The sequence below is a fragment of the Aplysia californica genome, unplaced genomic scaffold, assembly GCF_000002075.1.
Source record: "Aplysia californica isolate F4 #8 unplaced genomic scaffold, AplCal3.0 scaffold00268, whole genome shotgun sequence".
Lineage (NCBI taxonomy): Eukaryota > Metazoa > Mollusca > Gastropoda > Aplysiida > Aplysiidae > Aplysia > Aplysia californica.
This window is the reverse complement of record NW_004797538.1, coordinates 942,114-957,854: the sequence shown is the minus strand read 5'-3', so window position 1 is coordinate 957,854 and position 15,741 is coordinate 942,114. Positions and strand designations below refer to the sequence as shown.

Sequence of the window (15,741 nt, the reverse complement as noted above, 5' to 3'; positions counted from 1 at the left end):
AGATAGATAGATAGATAGATAGATAGATAGATAGATAGATAGATAGATAGATAGACAGAGGAAACGAGAGAGATACAAAGATAAAAAAGAGAATCAAGAGAGAGGGAGGGGGGGTGAGAGAAAGAGAGAGAGGGGGAGAGAAAGTGTGTGCGTGTGTATGTGTATGTGTTTGTGTATTTGTGTGCGTGTGTGTGTGTGCGTGTGTGTGTGTGTGTGTGTGTGGGTGTGTGTATCAGAGACAGAGAAAGAAAAAGAGAGAGACAGACAGAGAGAGAGTGAGACAGAGAGACAGAGAGAAACGGGGAGAGAAAGGAAGAAAGAGAACGCCTTACCACAGAAAAGAATCAAAGAGCAAGGCGTCGTCACATTGTAAAGTCACACGTTACATTATTATACGCCTGTGCAACGAAAATAACCCTATGTTTACATTTACAGACAACATTTAAAAAGAATGAATGCAACGGAACCCTGCTCCACAGAAAAAAATGGCAGCAGTTCTTTGCACTGAGACAAAAGACAAGACCGGCATTCAACTAACTACAAGATTACCACGGATAATGACGAGTTGTCTTCCGTGGTCCCTTCTGCTCCTGAGACCTGTTCTCGTGTGTCATGGTGCCATACCGAAAACGAAATTAATGTATGCTTAGAACAGACGTACTAGTCCTCTTGAGTGAATTTGTGTGTAGCTTCGTAGACGAAGCTGACTGTGATTACAGATATATATGTGAGGCAGCGTGGTGGAATCAGGCTCTCATCAATGTTTGGGCATGTAGAGTTATTTTATCATCTTAAAGCTTGTTCAGTTGTCTTCATTTGGATTTAAAAAATATCAATTTATCTTGAATACAAGTCGAGATATTTGCGAATGAAGGAGATGGGGGTCACTTTTTCTCATAAGTAAAATTAGTGAGAAAATGGCTGCCAAAGATTACTTATTTCCTTAGCTTTAGAGTCCGTGGTAACTGGAAATTTACATTTTTTAAATGCCTTTAATCAACTTTTTTCAGAAAAATTCACACAGATATGAGTTCTTTAAAAGACAAGAAAGGTGTTGTGTCCAAAAAAAAAATTGATGAAAATTCTCAAACCTGTGGAAAAATGCAAGTTTCTTCACTTTGATTATTTTGACGAGAGCCTGATTCCACCACGCTGCCTCACATATCTATACGAGTTTGCACATGATTTGTTCTTTCTAACAATGATTATGCGTACGATAATGACAGAGTTGTTCCATGTAGTTAGTGGAAGTATCACACGCTTGAGAGGAACGTCAACTCATATAAATTATTGTATTGTTCAACCATTGCAATGTTTGTTCCATCAGTATTATCCTGTGCCCTTTGCTTTAGGCTACATTCAATAAGGGCTCGCCGTTTTAACTCAATGGATATCATGCTGGGCTAAGGTGCGGATTACCTTGGTTTGAATCCCCAGTTGACCGTTCTCGAACGTGAATAGTTTGGAAGGTTTCCAACCCTCTCTGCCTACATGTCTCCATCTTAGCGGAGATGGACGTTGAAGTCGGAGATCCTTCCTCACAACTTCACAGCATTAATTAAAAGGGGAGTATAACGCATGGAGTGCTACAGTTAATAAGTTCCTGCTATGAAACCAATCAAAACAACCACTAAAATACACTGAGATATTTATTATCTTCTTTTATGAATGACTTTATTCTGGTGCACCAATTTCGTGCAGGTGGCAGACGAGCAGTTTACTTTTCTAACAAAACTGCTGAACTGCTATCTATCACCTTCCGGAGAGACTGAAGAACAGAGTACATGAAGACATAATCATCGTTGGCCACACTACCTTAGAATTGCAAAGTTCTATCTGACATTTTTTGGCCGTTTTGAGTTATTAAGACCAGGGGTCTGGAAAACCTAATGTTGTATCTGCTCTATCAAAATCATAAAAGTAATCCGAGTCTTTATCAAGATATTCAAATAATCACATTCCCAAAAAGCTTGACCTGTTGTGAAACTAAAATTTTGAAGTCAATTTTCTCAAAACCAGGTAACGAACAGATAGACCTTTGTGATTCAAGTGAAGAGCAGCTGTTGAATTGTGCCACGCCCAAAGTTATGGGGTATAATCAAAGCTATCGCAGTTTCTAAATAATGTGGTAGCAGTTGCTTGAAGTCGGTCGATATGTCGAAAAAATGCTGGAAAAGAAGTATAAAATATTAAAAGAATGAAACAAGGTTTTTTTTCTCTTTCCTGAAAAAATGTTGCTTTCTGTGCCTAGTACATTGGAACAGCTTGCCAGCACCATGTTTCTGAGGTGTGTCAATTCTTATAAGACTACAATTAAATTAACCTGAAACATCCGAAAGATAGTTCAGATCTACAAGAATGAGTGGATATTTCGTTCTGAAAGTTAACTGTAAGATAATTACCGGGTGTACGTAATCAGATTTGACCCAAAGGGGCTCTAATTTGAACGTGTTTGAGATCCTGTCGTTACGTCCGACTTGTTATAAACTTTGAATTTGTTTCTGTTGTTGTATATTATGTCATTATATAAGCTTACGTTAAATAATCCAACTGTGATAAAATATTCTTTTCTTGTCTTTTATCTTACAGAGCCGTTTCAATCATAGGCTACTTTACAGATGCAAGATGTTTTAAATATACGTACTTATTTAGTCCATTATTTATACATTTCGATATTGTTTTGTTTTGTTTTTTGTTTTTCAGAAGGACAAACTATCGTTGTTGAATTTTATGCGGCATATTATAATAAAAGATTTTAACAAATAAAAGGAATGTTATGACAGATGTTGTGTGAACCGCTTTTAATTCATCTCAGGATACAGTCTTCACAAAAAGTTATGGACCACTTGCAAAAAGTGCACCCAAAATAAAAAACCAGACAATCAAATTACTCCTACTTTAATATACTTTTAAGTCATCAAGCCATAAGTGCAATAAAGAAATGCCATCACAATCAAAACCAAAATGCGTAATTTCCAGCTCTCAAAATGGACCCACCCTCAAAATCGAAAGTCACTAAAGAAGGGGTCTTAAAAAGTCTCAGAAATATAAAATTAAAACGACCAGTTTAAGTTCGTGAATGTCAATCGAATTGTTAGAAGCGCGTTTATCCACCATTTACGACAAGGAGGCCAAAACACCGCTGGCGCTTGAGTTGATCCGGCGTGCCAGAAAGGACTGGGGAATGTTGTTTCATTCTTGTTGCAGCCATTCAAGCAGCTGCTGTCTGTAGTCGGGCAAAGGGTGGTTCTTCCGAACTCTCCGACCAACCTCAGCCCACAACAGATACCAACAGGGGGCGAGTATACGATCAGCTTCCCCGACAGGTAACTTATTTTATGACCGGAGGGAGGGGGGGGGCGCAAATTCCCCCTCAACCCTGTGCGGCGTGGCGATGTCGTCCTGAAGGATAGCAGCAGGCCCAATCTGCTGCTGTGCCAGGACAACAGATCGAAGGATCTCCTTCCTGCAGATACCGCTGCCCTGTCAGGATACCGTCGACATGGTAAAGGGGGGGGGGGGTCGTGTGCTGCCTGCTGATTCTCCCCCAAACCATAATGGAGCCGCCTCCAAACGGGACCACTTCTTGAACTGCATTGGCAGCAACCTGCTCCCGTGGACGCCTCCAGATGCGGGTTCCAGCATCACTGGGTGCCAGACAGAACAGAGATTCATCAGTGAACAAGACCTCTGTCCACTGGGCACGTGTCCACCCCTGGTGCGCAGTGCACCAGATTGTCGCTGGTTCTGGGTCGAATTAGGTTTTCTGACTGGATGACGCGCACGAAGGTTGACGTCATGAAAGCAATTACGTATTATGATTTACTATTTTGAGGTTGGGTCGCTTTGGAACTCTCTAGCATCAGCGTTTGTCGCGGCCGCGATTTTTGCATTTGTCTAGCAAAAAAACCACCGCCGGGGGAGAAAAAATTTGAAAACAACAACAACAGCAACAAAAACGGGGAATGATATTCGTGGAAAAAAAACCCGAACCTCCTCACTTTTAGAAAGAAAGTCTATTTTCACTTTTGCTTCACTTCGTCTCTTTCTCACCTTGTTGACACCACGTTGATTTGTAATTTCCATTTGAAGAAAATAAGCAGGGTACATTACATACTATATATATATTACTGTTTCTTTTTCATGTTTCCCTCTTTGTTGTGTTTTTATTTGTTGGTGTGTTGTTGTTTTTTCTCTCGTTATTGTACTGATGTGTTGCTTTTCCATTTGTTCGTGATTATACAGCGTAAAGTTGTGCCTACCTTTATATGTGTTATGTTAGAGCATGTCTCCACCAAAATAGAATACTGACACTGGCAGGCCATCTGTGTGTGATTCCATGATCTACATGTTAGATCCAGTACATTTTCATGAATTACACGCGTTTAGGGTTAAAACGGCCAGTCTATGGATGGGTTTACATACGCCCTTATTTGTTAATTTTTGTGTGGTTGCTTATTTGCTGTTCTAATTTTGATTTCATTCTGTTGTGAAACCTTTAGTTTTCACGTTTTTACACTCTGTGTGACTACAAATGATATTTTGGATTCCTAAAACAGAGCACAGGAAATTCTGGTGTTTTAGATTAAGTTATCTTTATCAAAATATATTGCTATACACGTCGTCACAAGAGTTGGAAGGGGGCTCTCGTGGCCTGGAGGTTAGGGTGTTGGCCTCTCTTTCAAAGGTCCCGGGTTCGAATCCGGGCAGTGACAGAAAATTTTTCTTCTCTAAATTTGTCTCCTTTCACCTCCTTTCCTGCTCTCTAGCAATGTTCTGTCGTCTGCTTTCGTTTCCTCTTTCTGCCCCCACTCCCTCATCTCATTTGCCCCCCTCCTCTTAGCTCCTGATTCTTTCTACAGCCTTTCTACTGCTACTCCTTGGCCCTTTCTTACTGCTGTCTTTCAGCCTCACCCCTGATCTTCTGGTAGAAAAGATCTACACCTAGCCTTCTCGGACAAGGGCGAAAAATCTCCGAGGGCCCGAGTGCAAATTGCGCACGCTAAAGATCCCTTGGTGGTCTAAAATCGATAAGAGTAGGCTTCGGCCGCCACCTGGGCAAAATTCAATATTTCCTACCAACTGACAATATTAGGTGTGTCCCGCGTGCTCATATGACCTTATGCAGTTGCGAGTGCTGGCAACTTTTTTGACTACTTTTGCCATTTTTTGTGGCAACTTTTGGCAACTTTCGGACAAAAAATGGCAACAAACGCAGATGCTAGAAATCTGGGAATTACGCATTTCGGTTTCGATTGTGATGAAATTTCTTTTTTGCCCTTATGGATTGATGAATTAAATGTATGTCAAAGAAGGAATAATTTAATTTGCTGGCTTTCATTTTGCGTGCACTTTTTCAAGTGGTCCCAAACTTTTTCTGAAAACTATATAGGCTCTGTTAGCCACAGCATACATTTGTCTGAAGGCTGGATGCTTATTCCAGTAGTAGAAGAAGAATATAAGAGGAGGTCGTTGAAAAGGAAAACAAAAATATCTTTTAACTCAGGTTAGATCGACGGGCGGTTGGAGGGCGTCACTGGCAGGCCCTACTAACTACTTTACCTTCCCTCTGCTGCTTCTGTCTTGTCTATCTTACTTTTTCCCCTGCACTAAATGACCATTTTTGTGTCTATGAGCTCCTCCTTACTCAGAAAAGCAAACAAACGACCGGGTTGGACCTTTGACCTTACATATTCAGAGCAGTGAACAACCCATCCCGACAACGTCAAAGAGTCTGACATTTTTTTTTTTTAAATGCTCGCTTTTCCCCCGCTTCAACAACATTCACAATGGTGGTGTAATGCTTTTATCTTGGTGAAATCAGACACTTGACAAATAACGAGTTCGAAGAAACAGGCCTTTTTCCGCGTGGTGGGAAAATTTTATTGAATTTTATGTTCTTGGCTCAACACATTTTTTACTGTTTCAAAAACATATTTATGTGTGAATTTTATTTTAAAACGTTGATCAAAGGCACACAAAAATTAATTAAATTTGCGTTTTCCAAAATCACTCCAGCTTTGGGAGTCACCAACCTTTGCCGGCCCTTTTCTCTCTTTGAAAAAATCTGATACCAGGCGACCCCCACTTTTAATCACAAATATCCCTATTTCTACTCACGATACATGTGTACATGTATTGTTTTCATCAAAAGCAAGGTAAACGAACAGCCTTTAAGGTTATACCAATAACTCCATTTGTCCAAAAATAGACCAGCGCCTGATTTCACCGTTTCTTGACACAATACACTGTTACCGAGTCTTTACCTTCAATAGCAATAGTATGATCACTTCATTGAACACTATATTTTTGTAATATGGCGTAGGCCATGATATTCCTTACCGACATGTGACCAAGCCAACTTTGTCATTCTTCTTTGTTTCATGGAATTACTTTCTTTACTTTTTTAACTTTTTGATCGATCTGTACACGTATACCATGAGGGGTTGATGTGAGTCGATGCAACTGTCGGACGTGGGCCATGTGTATTGCTGTTTGGATCGCCAAGCTCCTCCTTTAAAGGTTTTCTTTCGCTCCGTTATCCCATCCTTTTCATGGATTTCCCTTTGCCTTGAAGACAGACATCGAATCGCATGTTGTAGGCAAAGAGGATTGGTATTACTTTCTAAAGTAATTGGGATCCTTCTGGCGAACTAGAATCGTATGACAGATAGCTGAACAGAAGACACTGTAAGTCAAAAGAAAAGGTGCCCCCCCCCCCCCATGTAATAGAAACTTTGTGGTGAATGAGAGGCGCCTCACTTTGGCAGGTTGGCAGGAAAAGAAAAACAGGCTTGTGTAGCTCACTGTTGGCCAAGAGTCAAATGAGACTTGGGTTTGTGGTTGTATGTTTGCTTGTTTTGTGTTTGTTTGTTTGTTTGTTGCTGCTGTTATTGTTGCTGTTGTTGTTTTGTTGTTGTTGGGTTGTTGTTTTTTGGTGTGTTTTGTTTCTGGGGGGGGGTTGGGGTTTTTTTTTTGGGGGGGGTGTTGTTGTTTTAGTAAGAGCTTTATGGTGTTTGCAACACTTGGGGGTAATACAAGAGCCGGAGATTTACTAAAATTAAAGATATTACAGGAGTGTAGCAAACACAAAAAAGAAGAAAAAGAGATAAGGATGATAAATACTGGATAAGAACCACGGAGTACACCACATTAGAACACCTGCCAACCACCCACTAATTGAGACTGTGGAAAGCTGAAATCACAAACGGGCTTGACAGAACAACCAAACCTTGAACTTACTTTACTTTTTCATTCCTCTGATATCCTTAAAATGCAGGGGGGGGGGGTGTGCAAGTTTTGGTCCTGTGCTGGCGTCTGTGATAGCTACGTTTTGTTCTTCCAGGACCTTTTTAACCCCATCCAGCCAGGTCTCTCTTGGTTTTCCTCTTGATCTAAAGCCAGATTCTATAGTGTTGTAAGCTCTAGCCGCTAGTTGTTACTGGGGCATTCTGGTTAGATGTCCAAACCATTTGACTCTTTGACGCTCTATGAATTTTATTACTGGTGGTATTCCAGTCTGCACACGTATGGTTTCGTTTCTTATTCGGTCTCTTCTGGTGACGTTGTTGGTTTTGCGGGAGACACCTCATTTCGCATGCATTGATTTTTCTTTCTTGTGCCTTGTTTAGAGACCATGTTTGGCCTGGTATGTTAATGTTGGTATGAAGATGCTGTTGATGAGCTGGGATTCCACTTCGGTTAGGATGTTCTTTTGACTGAGCACGGGTGCTAGCTGGTAGGTCACTGCATTTGGCTTCATAGTTCTTGTTTCTAATTATTTGTCCTTACGCCATCTTGCTTGAAGATGCTTCCCAAATTTTTAAATTCCTCTACTTGTTGGAACTGTGTTCCATCAATAAGAATGTTGAGTTTCCGAGGGTTTCTGTTGACCTTCACAACTTCTGTTTTTGAGATGGAGATTTCCCTGTTCTGGTTTTTACATTCCTCATTTGGTTTTGTGGTGTGTTTTTTGTAATTCCTCTTCATCTGTATTCAATATTCTCGGGTCATCAGCAATTAGAATCTTGTTCAGTTCATTGATGTTGCCACATGCTGCTTTCGTGATCTTATCCATGTAAGTGATGAAGAGAAGAGGAGAGAGAAGTGTGTGTGGGGGGGGGGGGGGGGGGCTACACCTCAAGGCTATCTCGCTTATTAGAGGAGCAAATTTTGCCAAACGTCACACTATAACAAGCGTAGTAAGGAGTCTTAACATCCGCAATCAAATTTGAGAAAAAATTTCGTTTCCATGGCTACGGAGGCCTTATTGGATTTTATTGACATGTCTTACATAATGAATACCACACTTATTTTTCATGGAAATATATTGAGTTTCTTTGCTTGCATGTTAACAAACATTAGATCTACAAATTTGTCTGTTGAATTTTCCTAAACGGATTAGAAAAATTGTTATTAATTTTTTCTGAGGTCTTATTCAAGTTTGCAAGAAATCCACGAAAACCCACTTTCCAGACACCAGCAAAAAAAACAACTATTCAATATATCAAAAATTCAACGGATAAATTTTCAGTATTACATCTTCTCATCATTCTGTGAAAATGTCTTGAAGATTCGATAATAAAGGTGGAGCTATTCAAAAAAGTATATAGATCTAGGTAAACCGCGTTTTGTGGAAACGAGTGATAAAGAAAAATAAAAGATTGACTTTATAAGGAAATGGTTGTGACAATGTACAAACATGCCCTGTATGGAAAAAGATAAGGAGGCTATGCAATAGTTGTAAGAGAGGCTGAAGAAGCTAAAAATGTCAACAACTCAAAATCTATAATTTATGAGCCGAATTTGGACTTTTAGGGCGTAGCCACCCCCCACCCCACCCCCCAAAGCAATGATTTAGTTGTTGTAATATTAGAAACTCTATAGGTGCTTTTGCGCGCGTGGGTTTTTTCGTGGGGGGGGGGGGGGGTTGTGTTGCTTTTTTGTTGTTGTTGTTTTAAATTCGGAACTGCAACCCACGGGCAGTCCCGTTCGATCGTATTCGCAGAATAACTTCGTTGGGTGTCTTTTCCGGGGACATCTGAACTTTCTTTTGGGCTCGAAACTTTCACTCATTTTCTTGCCACCTTCACTTCTGTCAATCTTCAATGTACTTGGTTGCTTATTTGTAATGTTTAAAGCTGTGTGCGTAAATTGTACAACTAGTCTGCTGGGTGGGGTCTTGTCTGGTTGGGTCAAGAAGTTTGGCGGGCAAGTAGTGAAGGCTTATGAAGCAAACATCGTATCGAACTGACTTTGGTTTAATATGAGATTAGTCCCTAATAATTGTGGGCTAGTGAAGAAAGATCAAATTCAAACTGCTCTTTTTAGAACATTTAACACTCCTCTAGCCTCCAGCAAACTATTTAACATTTCATGTCAAAGTGGGAGTCGAATAGAAACACTGGTAGATGTACTAAAGTTTTGGAAAAACAGACGTTGAAGAAGCAAAACTAACTTACTCTCTCGCTATACCGTCAGGTACATAAGGCTGAGACCAGTCGACGCTGCGCTTGTCTGTCCCTGGCCACGTCCTCCAATTTTGGCAAATCCAGGCCTGGGTGACTGCCTCATCCCTCATTGTGCCTCTATAGCTTCCAGTTGGTCTTCCTCGTTTTCTTTTTCCAGTTGATTTCCATACCATATCTGATAGGGCAATCTTGTCATCGGCACTCTTAGAACATGTTACAGCCATCTTCTTTTTATAGTTGTGTATTATCTTCAATTCCACAAAAATATTGATCAAAAATTAAGCAAAATAAAGAAGAAAAAAACAGACAACTATAGTATCTGCAATGATGCCAGCAAACCATTTTTTTCTGTAAGAGAATCAACTTCATTGTGGGAATATACTCTCTTCCCCGCTCTTATGGATAAATTCAAAGAGGTTATAAATAGCATTATTTATAACCTCTTTGGGATAGGTCTATTCTTATAGCTTGTTGGTTGAGATGTTCTACAAAAAAGAAAGACTGGAGTGTGCATCATTCAAAATTTCCTAGATTAAAATGTGCACGAGTGCGCACCATGCTGTTGGAATGACGCAGCGGTATCTAGAGCGGACTCCCTGTGACGTCATATGTCTTTGATGTACACATTTTTCACTCAAAGAGAGACAACGCTCAAAATTGGTCTGTATACAAAAAGAAAAGAAATCTAATTAAATTGGCATCGAATTAGAGCTACGGACTCACTTTTTAAAAAGCGCTCACTCTTACCCGACAGAGGAATTGATGGAGTGATAAACAAGACATAATATACCCCCTCGCCTCCAGAAGAAAAAAAAAGCTGTTGGCCTCTCCGTTGACAGCGGAATGACATCGACCACGTCGGCTACTCAGGATCTTCCGGCGATACTGGCCAACATGTCTGCTGCTTCGCTCTTTGTGGGCGAGTTGCTACCCCACGTAAACGAAGTGAGTAGGCCTAATCGGGAAATCCTTTTTTTTTATACAAAACTCTTTTTTTTGGTAAGCCACACGGAACAACTTTTTTTTTCAATATTTTTTTCAACTTGCCCTAGATCTACATCTAGATATCTAGAAATCTAGATATCTAGATTTCTAGGTTGATAGTTGAACAGGCTCTAGATCTAGATCTAGATCTAGATTTACTTAGAACCTCAAACGACTAAATCGTCAATATCAATGTCAAGATATTTAAAGAACTGCTTTCGAAAAAGGTTGACGGATAGTCTAGAGATCTATGTTGTGAAACTCAAAAAAATTCAACGTGAAATTTCTCAAAACTAGATCTAGATATCTAGTCTAGGTACTGGGCAGATAAAACATTACTGTTTTCGGGTAGCGTCCGATACTGTAATGATGACATAATCGTGTTCCAGGTGATCTTGTACAAGAAGTTCGCTCCTATGGGTACTGTGACCTCGGTGAAGCTGTGCCGCGACTGGGTCACTGGCAAGTCACTCTGCTATGCTTACGTCAACTTTGAGAATCCAGCGGAAGGTGAGAATTGCTGGTGATAGAATGTTAAGGGGATTTTTCCAAACCTATAGATCTAGAATCTAGTGTGTTGTTGTTGCTCTGTCTTTGTGTGCGTGCGTGCGTTCGTGCGTCCGTGCGTCCGAGCGTCCGTGCACACGCGCGTATGTGTGTGTGTGTATGTGTGTGTGTGTGTGTGTGTGTGTGTGTGTGTGTGTGTGTGTGTGTGTGTGTGTGTGTGTGTGTGTGTGTTTGTGAGTGTACTTGTGTATGTGTGTGAGATTTTTTAAAATTTCAATTATTTTATCTTATCTTATTTTAGATCTAGATTCTAGATCTAGAATCTAGATCTAGATCTAGACTAGATCTATATTTCAATGTATTTAAAGTATTCATTTAATTACTTTATTTTATTCATTTTTATTTGGGGGGGGGGTGGAGGGTAAGAAGTTAGTAATAATATTTCTGTTGCACCGATCTACGACCCCGAGTATAGAATACTTACCAGGGACCAGGGTAACTGCCTGATACACGCGTGAGGCAGTTCTCCCAAATTGCATTATTGTACTTGCATTGGCTCTGCCTCCTTTTAGTAAAGTGTGACACAGGCCAGTCTCCCTATGCTCTTCCCAAATAATATTATTGTTGTTTCTGTGGTTGTTGCTGTTGTTGTTGTTGCTGTGGTTATTGTTGTTCTGGTTGCTGTTGTTGTTGTTTTTGCTGCAGCTCCTGTTGCTGTTGCTGCTTTTGCTGCTGCTGTTGCTGTTGTTATTGTTGTTGTTATTTTTATTGCAGGTTTTGTAGCTACTATTTATGTGCAGTGTTGGTTGTGCAAGTATTCGTATAAGTGGGTGGTTGACGGATGCCAAGGTGTGGTTTGCGCCTTCTGTTCTATCAAACCCCTTCCTTTCTTTGTATATCATTATTAGGGTCTACTCTCTAGTAAAATCTCTAATTTTCAGCACTTATATGACCTGTTTGTGTTTCAAGTGCGGGTAAAATTCTTACTAAAACTACTAAATCTTCGAATGAATGAATGGTATCCCGTGGAATAGTGTAAGGGAACCTTGACCGTAATTACAAATGTTCAACGCACCCGTGAACAATATTTCCATTTTCCAGGATATAAATATTATTATGTATATAACATAATATTATGTAGAATGCAACCGTTCTCCACCTACTTCATCCCCTAATTTCCCCCCTGAAAACACTTTATCCCAGCCTTTTGGGAAGGGAGTAGTTCGTTTTGACCAACGTATCTTCACACATAAATTCATATTATTTCAATGCCTAGTGCAATAATCATGCCAAGAGGACCCAATACATCAGTATCTCGTAATTTTGGGGGTCTTTTCCTTTTTAAAATAAAAGGTATAAAAATATCTACGTCTGAGTGGTGGGTGTTTCTATCTTGTGGTCTGCACTTTTCACGCATTTTCCTGTTTTCATTGTCCTGATCTTTCCCTCCTGAAATGAAGCCGTTATCGTGTTTACTCGCCGTAAACTACAATTTTTATCGACCAGGGCCTTGGCTTGGCATACATAACTGCTTTCCACCTAGTGATAGCTATTGTGTGCCAAAGGTCAAAAAAACATTAAGGGGGACCATGAAATAGGACGACCGGTGGGTGGTCGGTGGGAGATCACGTGTGCTCTTTTTCTTTTCTTTTCAATGCCCCCACTTGTTTTTTGTTTTCATTTTTTTAATGGGTTTTTATTTTGTTTTTGTTTTTGTTTTTTTTTTGGGGGGGGCGATGTCGCTATTGTTCCGACTAACAATGAACAACATTTTACAGCTCTGTAGATACAAAACTCTTTTTTTTTGGTAAGCCACACGGAACAACTTATTTGTATGACAGCTTTTCTACAATCCCATAATGATTTAAAAAGTGTCGAATGCTGTGTAAAACATAATACATTTACAAAAATGTGTCACTTTTAATGTGACACGGTCTGTAACTTTGACCCTAGCGAAACGCCATTGAAGCCTCTAAGAACAGTCTATCCCTCACACAATGAAAATAAACAATTTCCTCAAAAATAGGGCATGGCCATTAGACTTAAGTTGGAGTTAGTGAGGTCGAAGGTCATGGGGTTTGTGATTGGAGGTCACTGGTAGGGCTTGCTTCGTTTCTTTTCCCTTTGTTGTTGCCGTCTGTCTGTCTTGCACTACATGACCGAGGATGATCAGCGGGTGCTCTGGTGGGATTTGCTCCTTCTTTTCTGTCAAAAGCTATCGTCCTTCTCTCTCCTCCTCCTTTTTTGTGTTTGTTGCTTTCTTGTAACACCTCTAATCTTCGGAGTTCATAAGACCCAATTGTGTTGCAAGTGCCGTAAAACTCTTACTAAAACTTTGTTTTAAAACTCTATCGTACTCATCTCAGCTCTCCTCCTTTTTTTTTTTTTTTTTTTTTATATTACTCTCCAACGACACCTTCAATCTTAGGCATAAGTATGACTTATTTGTTTTGCAAGTGCCGTAAAACTCCTATTTTTTAAAACTAAGTTCCAGTTCGGCTGTTGAACGGTGTCACTGGTAGTCCTACTTCTCTTCATTCCTCGTGGTTTTTGTCTTTGCAACATGCTTTTCCCGTGCACCGAATTGCCGTTAATATTGAAATGTTGCTCTTTACTCAAACTTAATTGTTAAGGCAAAAAAGACTTGCTTTAAAAGTTCTGCACTTTCTTGTTTAATACATCTCCCTCCCTACCTTTACCCCCAGCCCTAAAACATCTCAACCCCCAAAAAGCAACACACCCCACGCCAGCACACCCCCTCCCCTCTTAAAGAAACCAAACTACCCCCCCCCCCCCCCCCATCCGGAATAACCCAACAAATCCTCCTCAATCCCCCCCCCCCCCGAAAAATAATAATCGAGAACAACAAACATTCTTCCACTCTTTTTTGTCTTTATTAATTATACTCTCTTGCAACACCTCTAACATTCGACGGCACTTATACGACCTCATTCTGACCTTCATATCACCGTGTAAAACACTAACTTAACAAAAACACCACGCAAAGAAAAAACCACACACAAAAAAACAACATTTCACGTGGGTGGCTGGCGGGTGCTCTGGTATGGTTTGCTTCTCCTTTCCGATCAAACATCTCTCGTCCTTATCTCCCCTTCTTCTTTTTTATGTCTGTTACTCTCTTGTAACACCACTAATCTCCTGGCGCTCTTATGACCTAATGGAGTTGCGAGCGCCGTAAAACCTCTACTACTTTTCCTCAAATATCTCTTTAATGGGTTAATCAATGTCATCTATACTTTGCATAGCAGTTTGTATCAATTTGTGTTAACTAAATCATATTTTCTAGAACAATTGGGGCTAGATTTAAAAACGTTTCTTCATAAAATTATATAAAATATTTGAAATCTCTGTCACACGTAAAATGGTATTGTTCAAAGCTCTTCTCGCTTCTCACACACTTTTTGATTACGCATATGGCCTACGTCACAGCTCATCAATGACAATTTTTACTTGCAAAACTAGTTAAAAGAAATTATTGTTGTAGTGAACACATTTTTGCACTAATGGCTCTCAAAACATGCGTTCAATAAGCTTAATGTCCCGATTAGAAAAACCTGACGGACTTGCTATTAAAAGCAATATTGCCCCAGCTGTAAACTTTTAAAAATCTGTAGAAACCAGCCCCTTAGATTTTTATTTAGTATTTATTGAGGAATTTTCTAGAATACAGCATGCATACGTTTACAAAAATGTTGATCAGTTAAAACAATTGATATAAGTCACTGTGCAAATATTGGAGAACCTATGTTCAATAGTAGAGGGGATATTATTTGAAAATAAGTCGTACCAGTGGGTGGTTGGCGTGTGCTCTGGTGTGGTTTGCTCCTTCTTTCCTAACAAACATCTACCGTCCTTATCTCTCCTCCTCCTTTTTTATGTATGTTACTCTTTGTAACACCTCTAATCTTCGGCACTTATATGACCTAATTGTGTTGCAAGTGCCGTAAAACTCTTACTAAAACTAAAACTAAACGAATTTTCGACCGCACTATAAAACTAAACCTTCAACCACAGCCGAGAAAGCTTACCGCACGCTCAACTACGAGCTGCTGGAGGGGCAGCCCATGCGCATCATGAAGTCCACCCGTAACCCCTGGCTGCACACTGGCGGAGACTCCTCCTGCTGCTACCATCACCACTGCTGCAACAGCGCAGGGGCCGGACCAGGGCTGGGCGGGAAAGGGCTGGTGGACGCCAAGACGCTGGTGGAAGCCATCGAGAGTTACAGCATGGCCTTCAAAGTAAGATGAGATGAGATGAGTTGGTATGGGGTGGAGTGGGATGGGATGGAGTGGAATGAGATTAAATTTGATAGGATGGGATGGGGTGGAATGGGATGGGATTGGATGGGATGGATGGAATTGGATAGGATGAGTTGGGGTGAGCTGGGGTGGAATGAGATGGGATGGGATGGGATGGGATGGAATGGGATGGGATGGGATGGGATGGGATGGGATGGGATGGAATGGGATGGGACGGGATGGGATGGGATGGGATGGGATGGGATTGGGTGGGGAGGAGGATGGGGTGGTAAGAGCTGGAATAAGATGAGACGAGATGAGAGTTACATTAACATACTAAGTCAATTTGCTAGTTGTGAATGGATGATCTGTTGAGGTTTGCTCCTTCCTTCCAACATAATATATATACTAGGACTGTACCCCGGTAGCAAACCCGCTCGTGCTCACAAGCCCCTAGTTCAAGTCACAAGCCTCAAATCACTAGGTCAAGTCATCAAATCAAATCACCAGCATGATAA

At 40.6% G+C, this 15,741-nt stretch overlaps 1 protein-coding gene across 1 annotated transcript in view; it reads left to right on the top strand.

The window, feature by feature from the left end:
- Nucleotides 1-10,059: 10,059 nt before the first annotated feature.
- Nucleotides 10,060-15,741, top strand: part of LOC101846744 (polyadenylate-binding protein 1) — a gene marked incomplete in the record, with an annotated part of 29,963 nt that continues 24,281 nt past the window's right edge. The window contains 3 exon segments of the mRNA XM_005101022.2: nucleotides 10,060-10,415; nucleotides 10,844-10,964; nucleotides 14,997-15,223. Coding sequence (XP_005101079.2) covers nucleotides 10,314-10,415; nucleotides 10,844-10,964; nucleotides 14,997-15,223 — 450 coding nt within the window.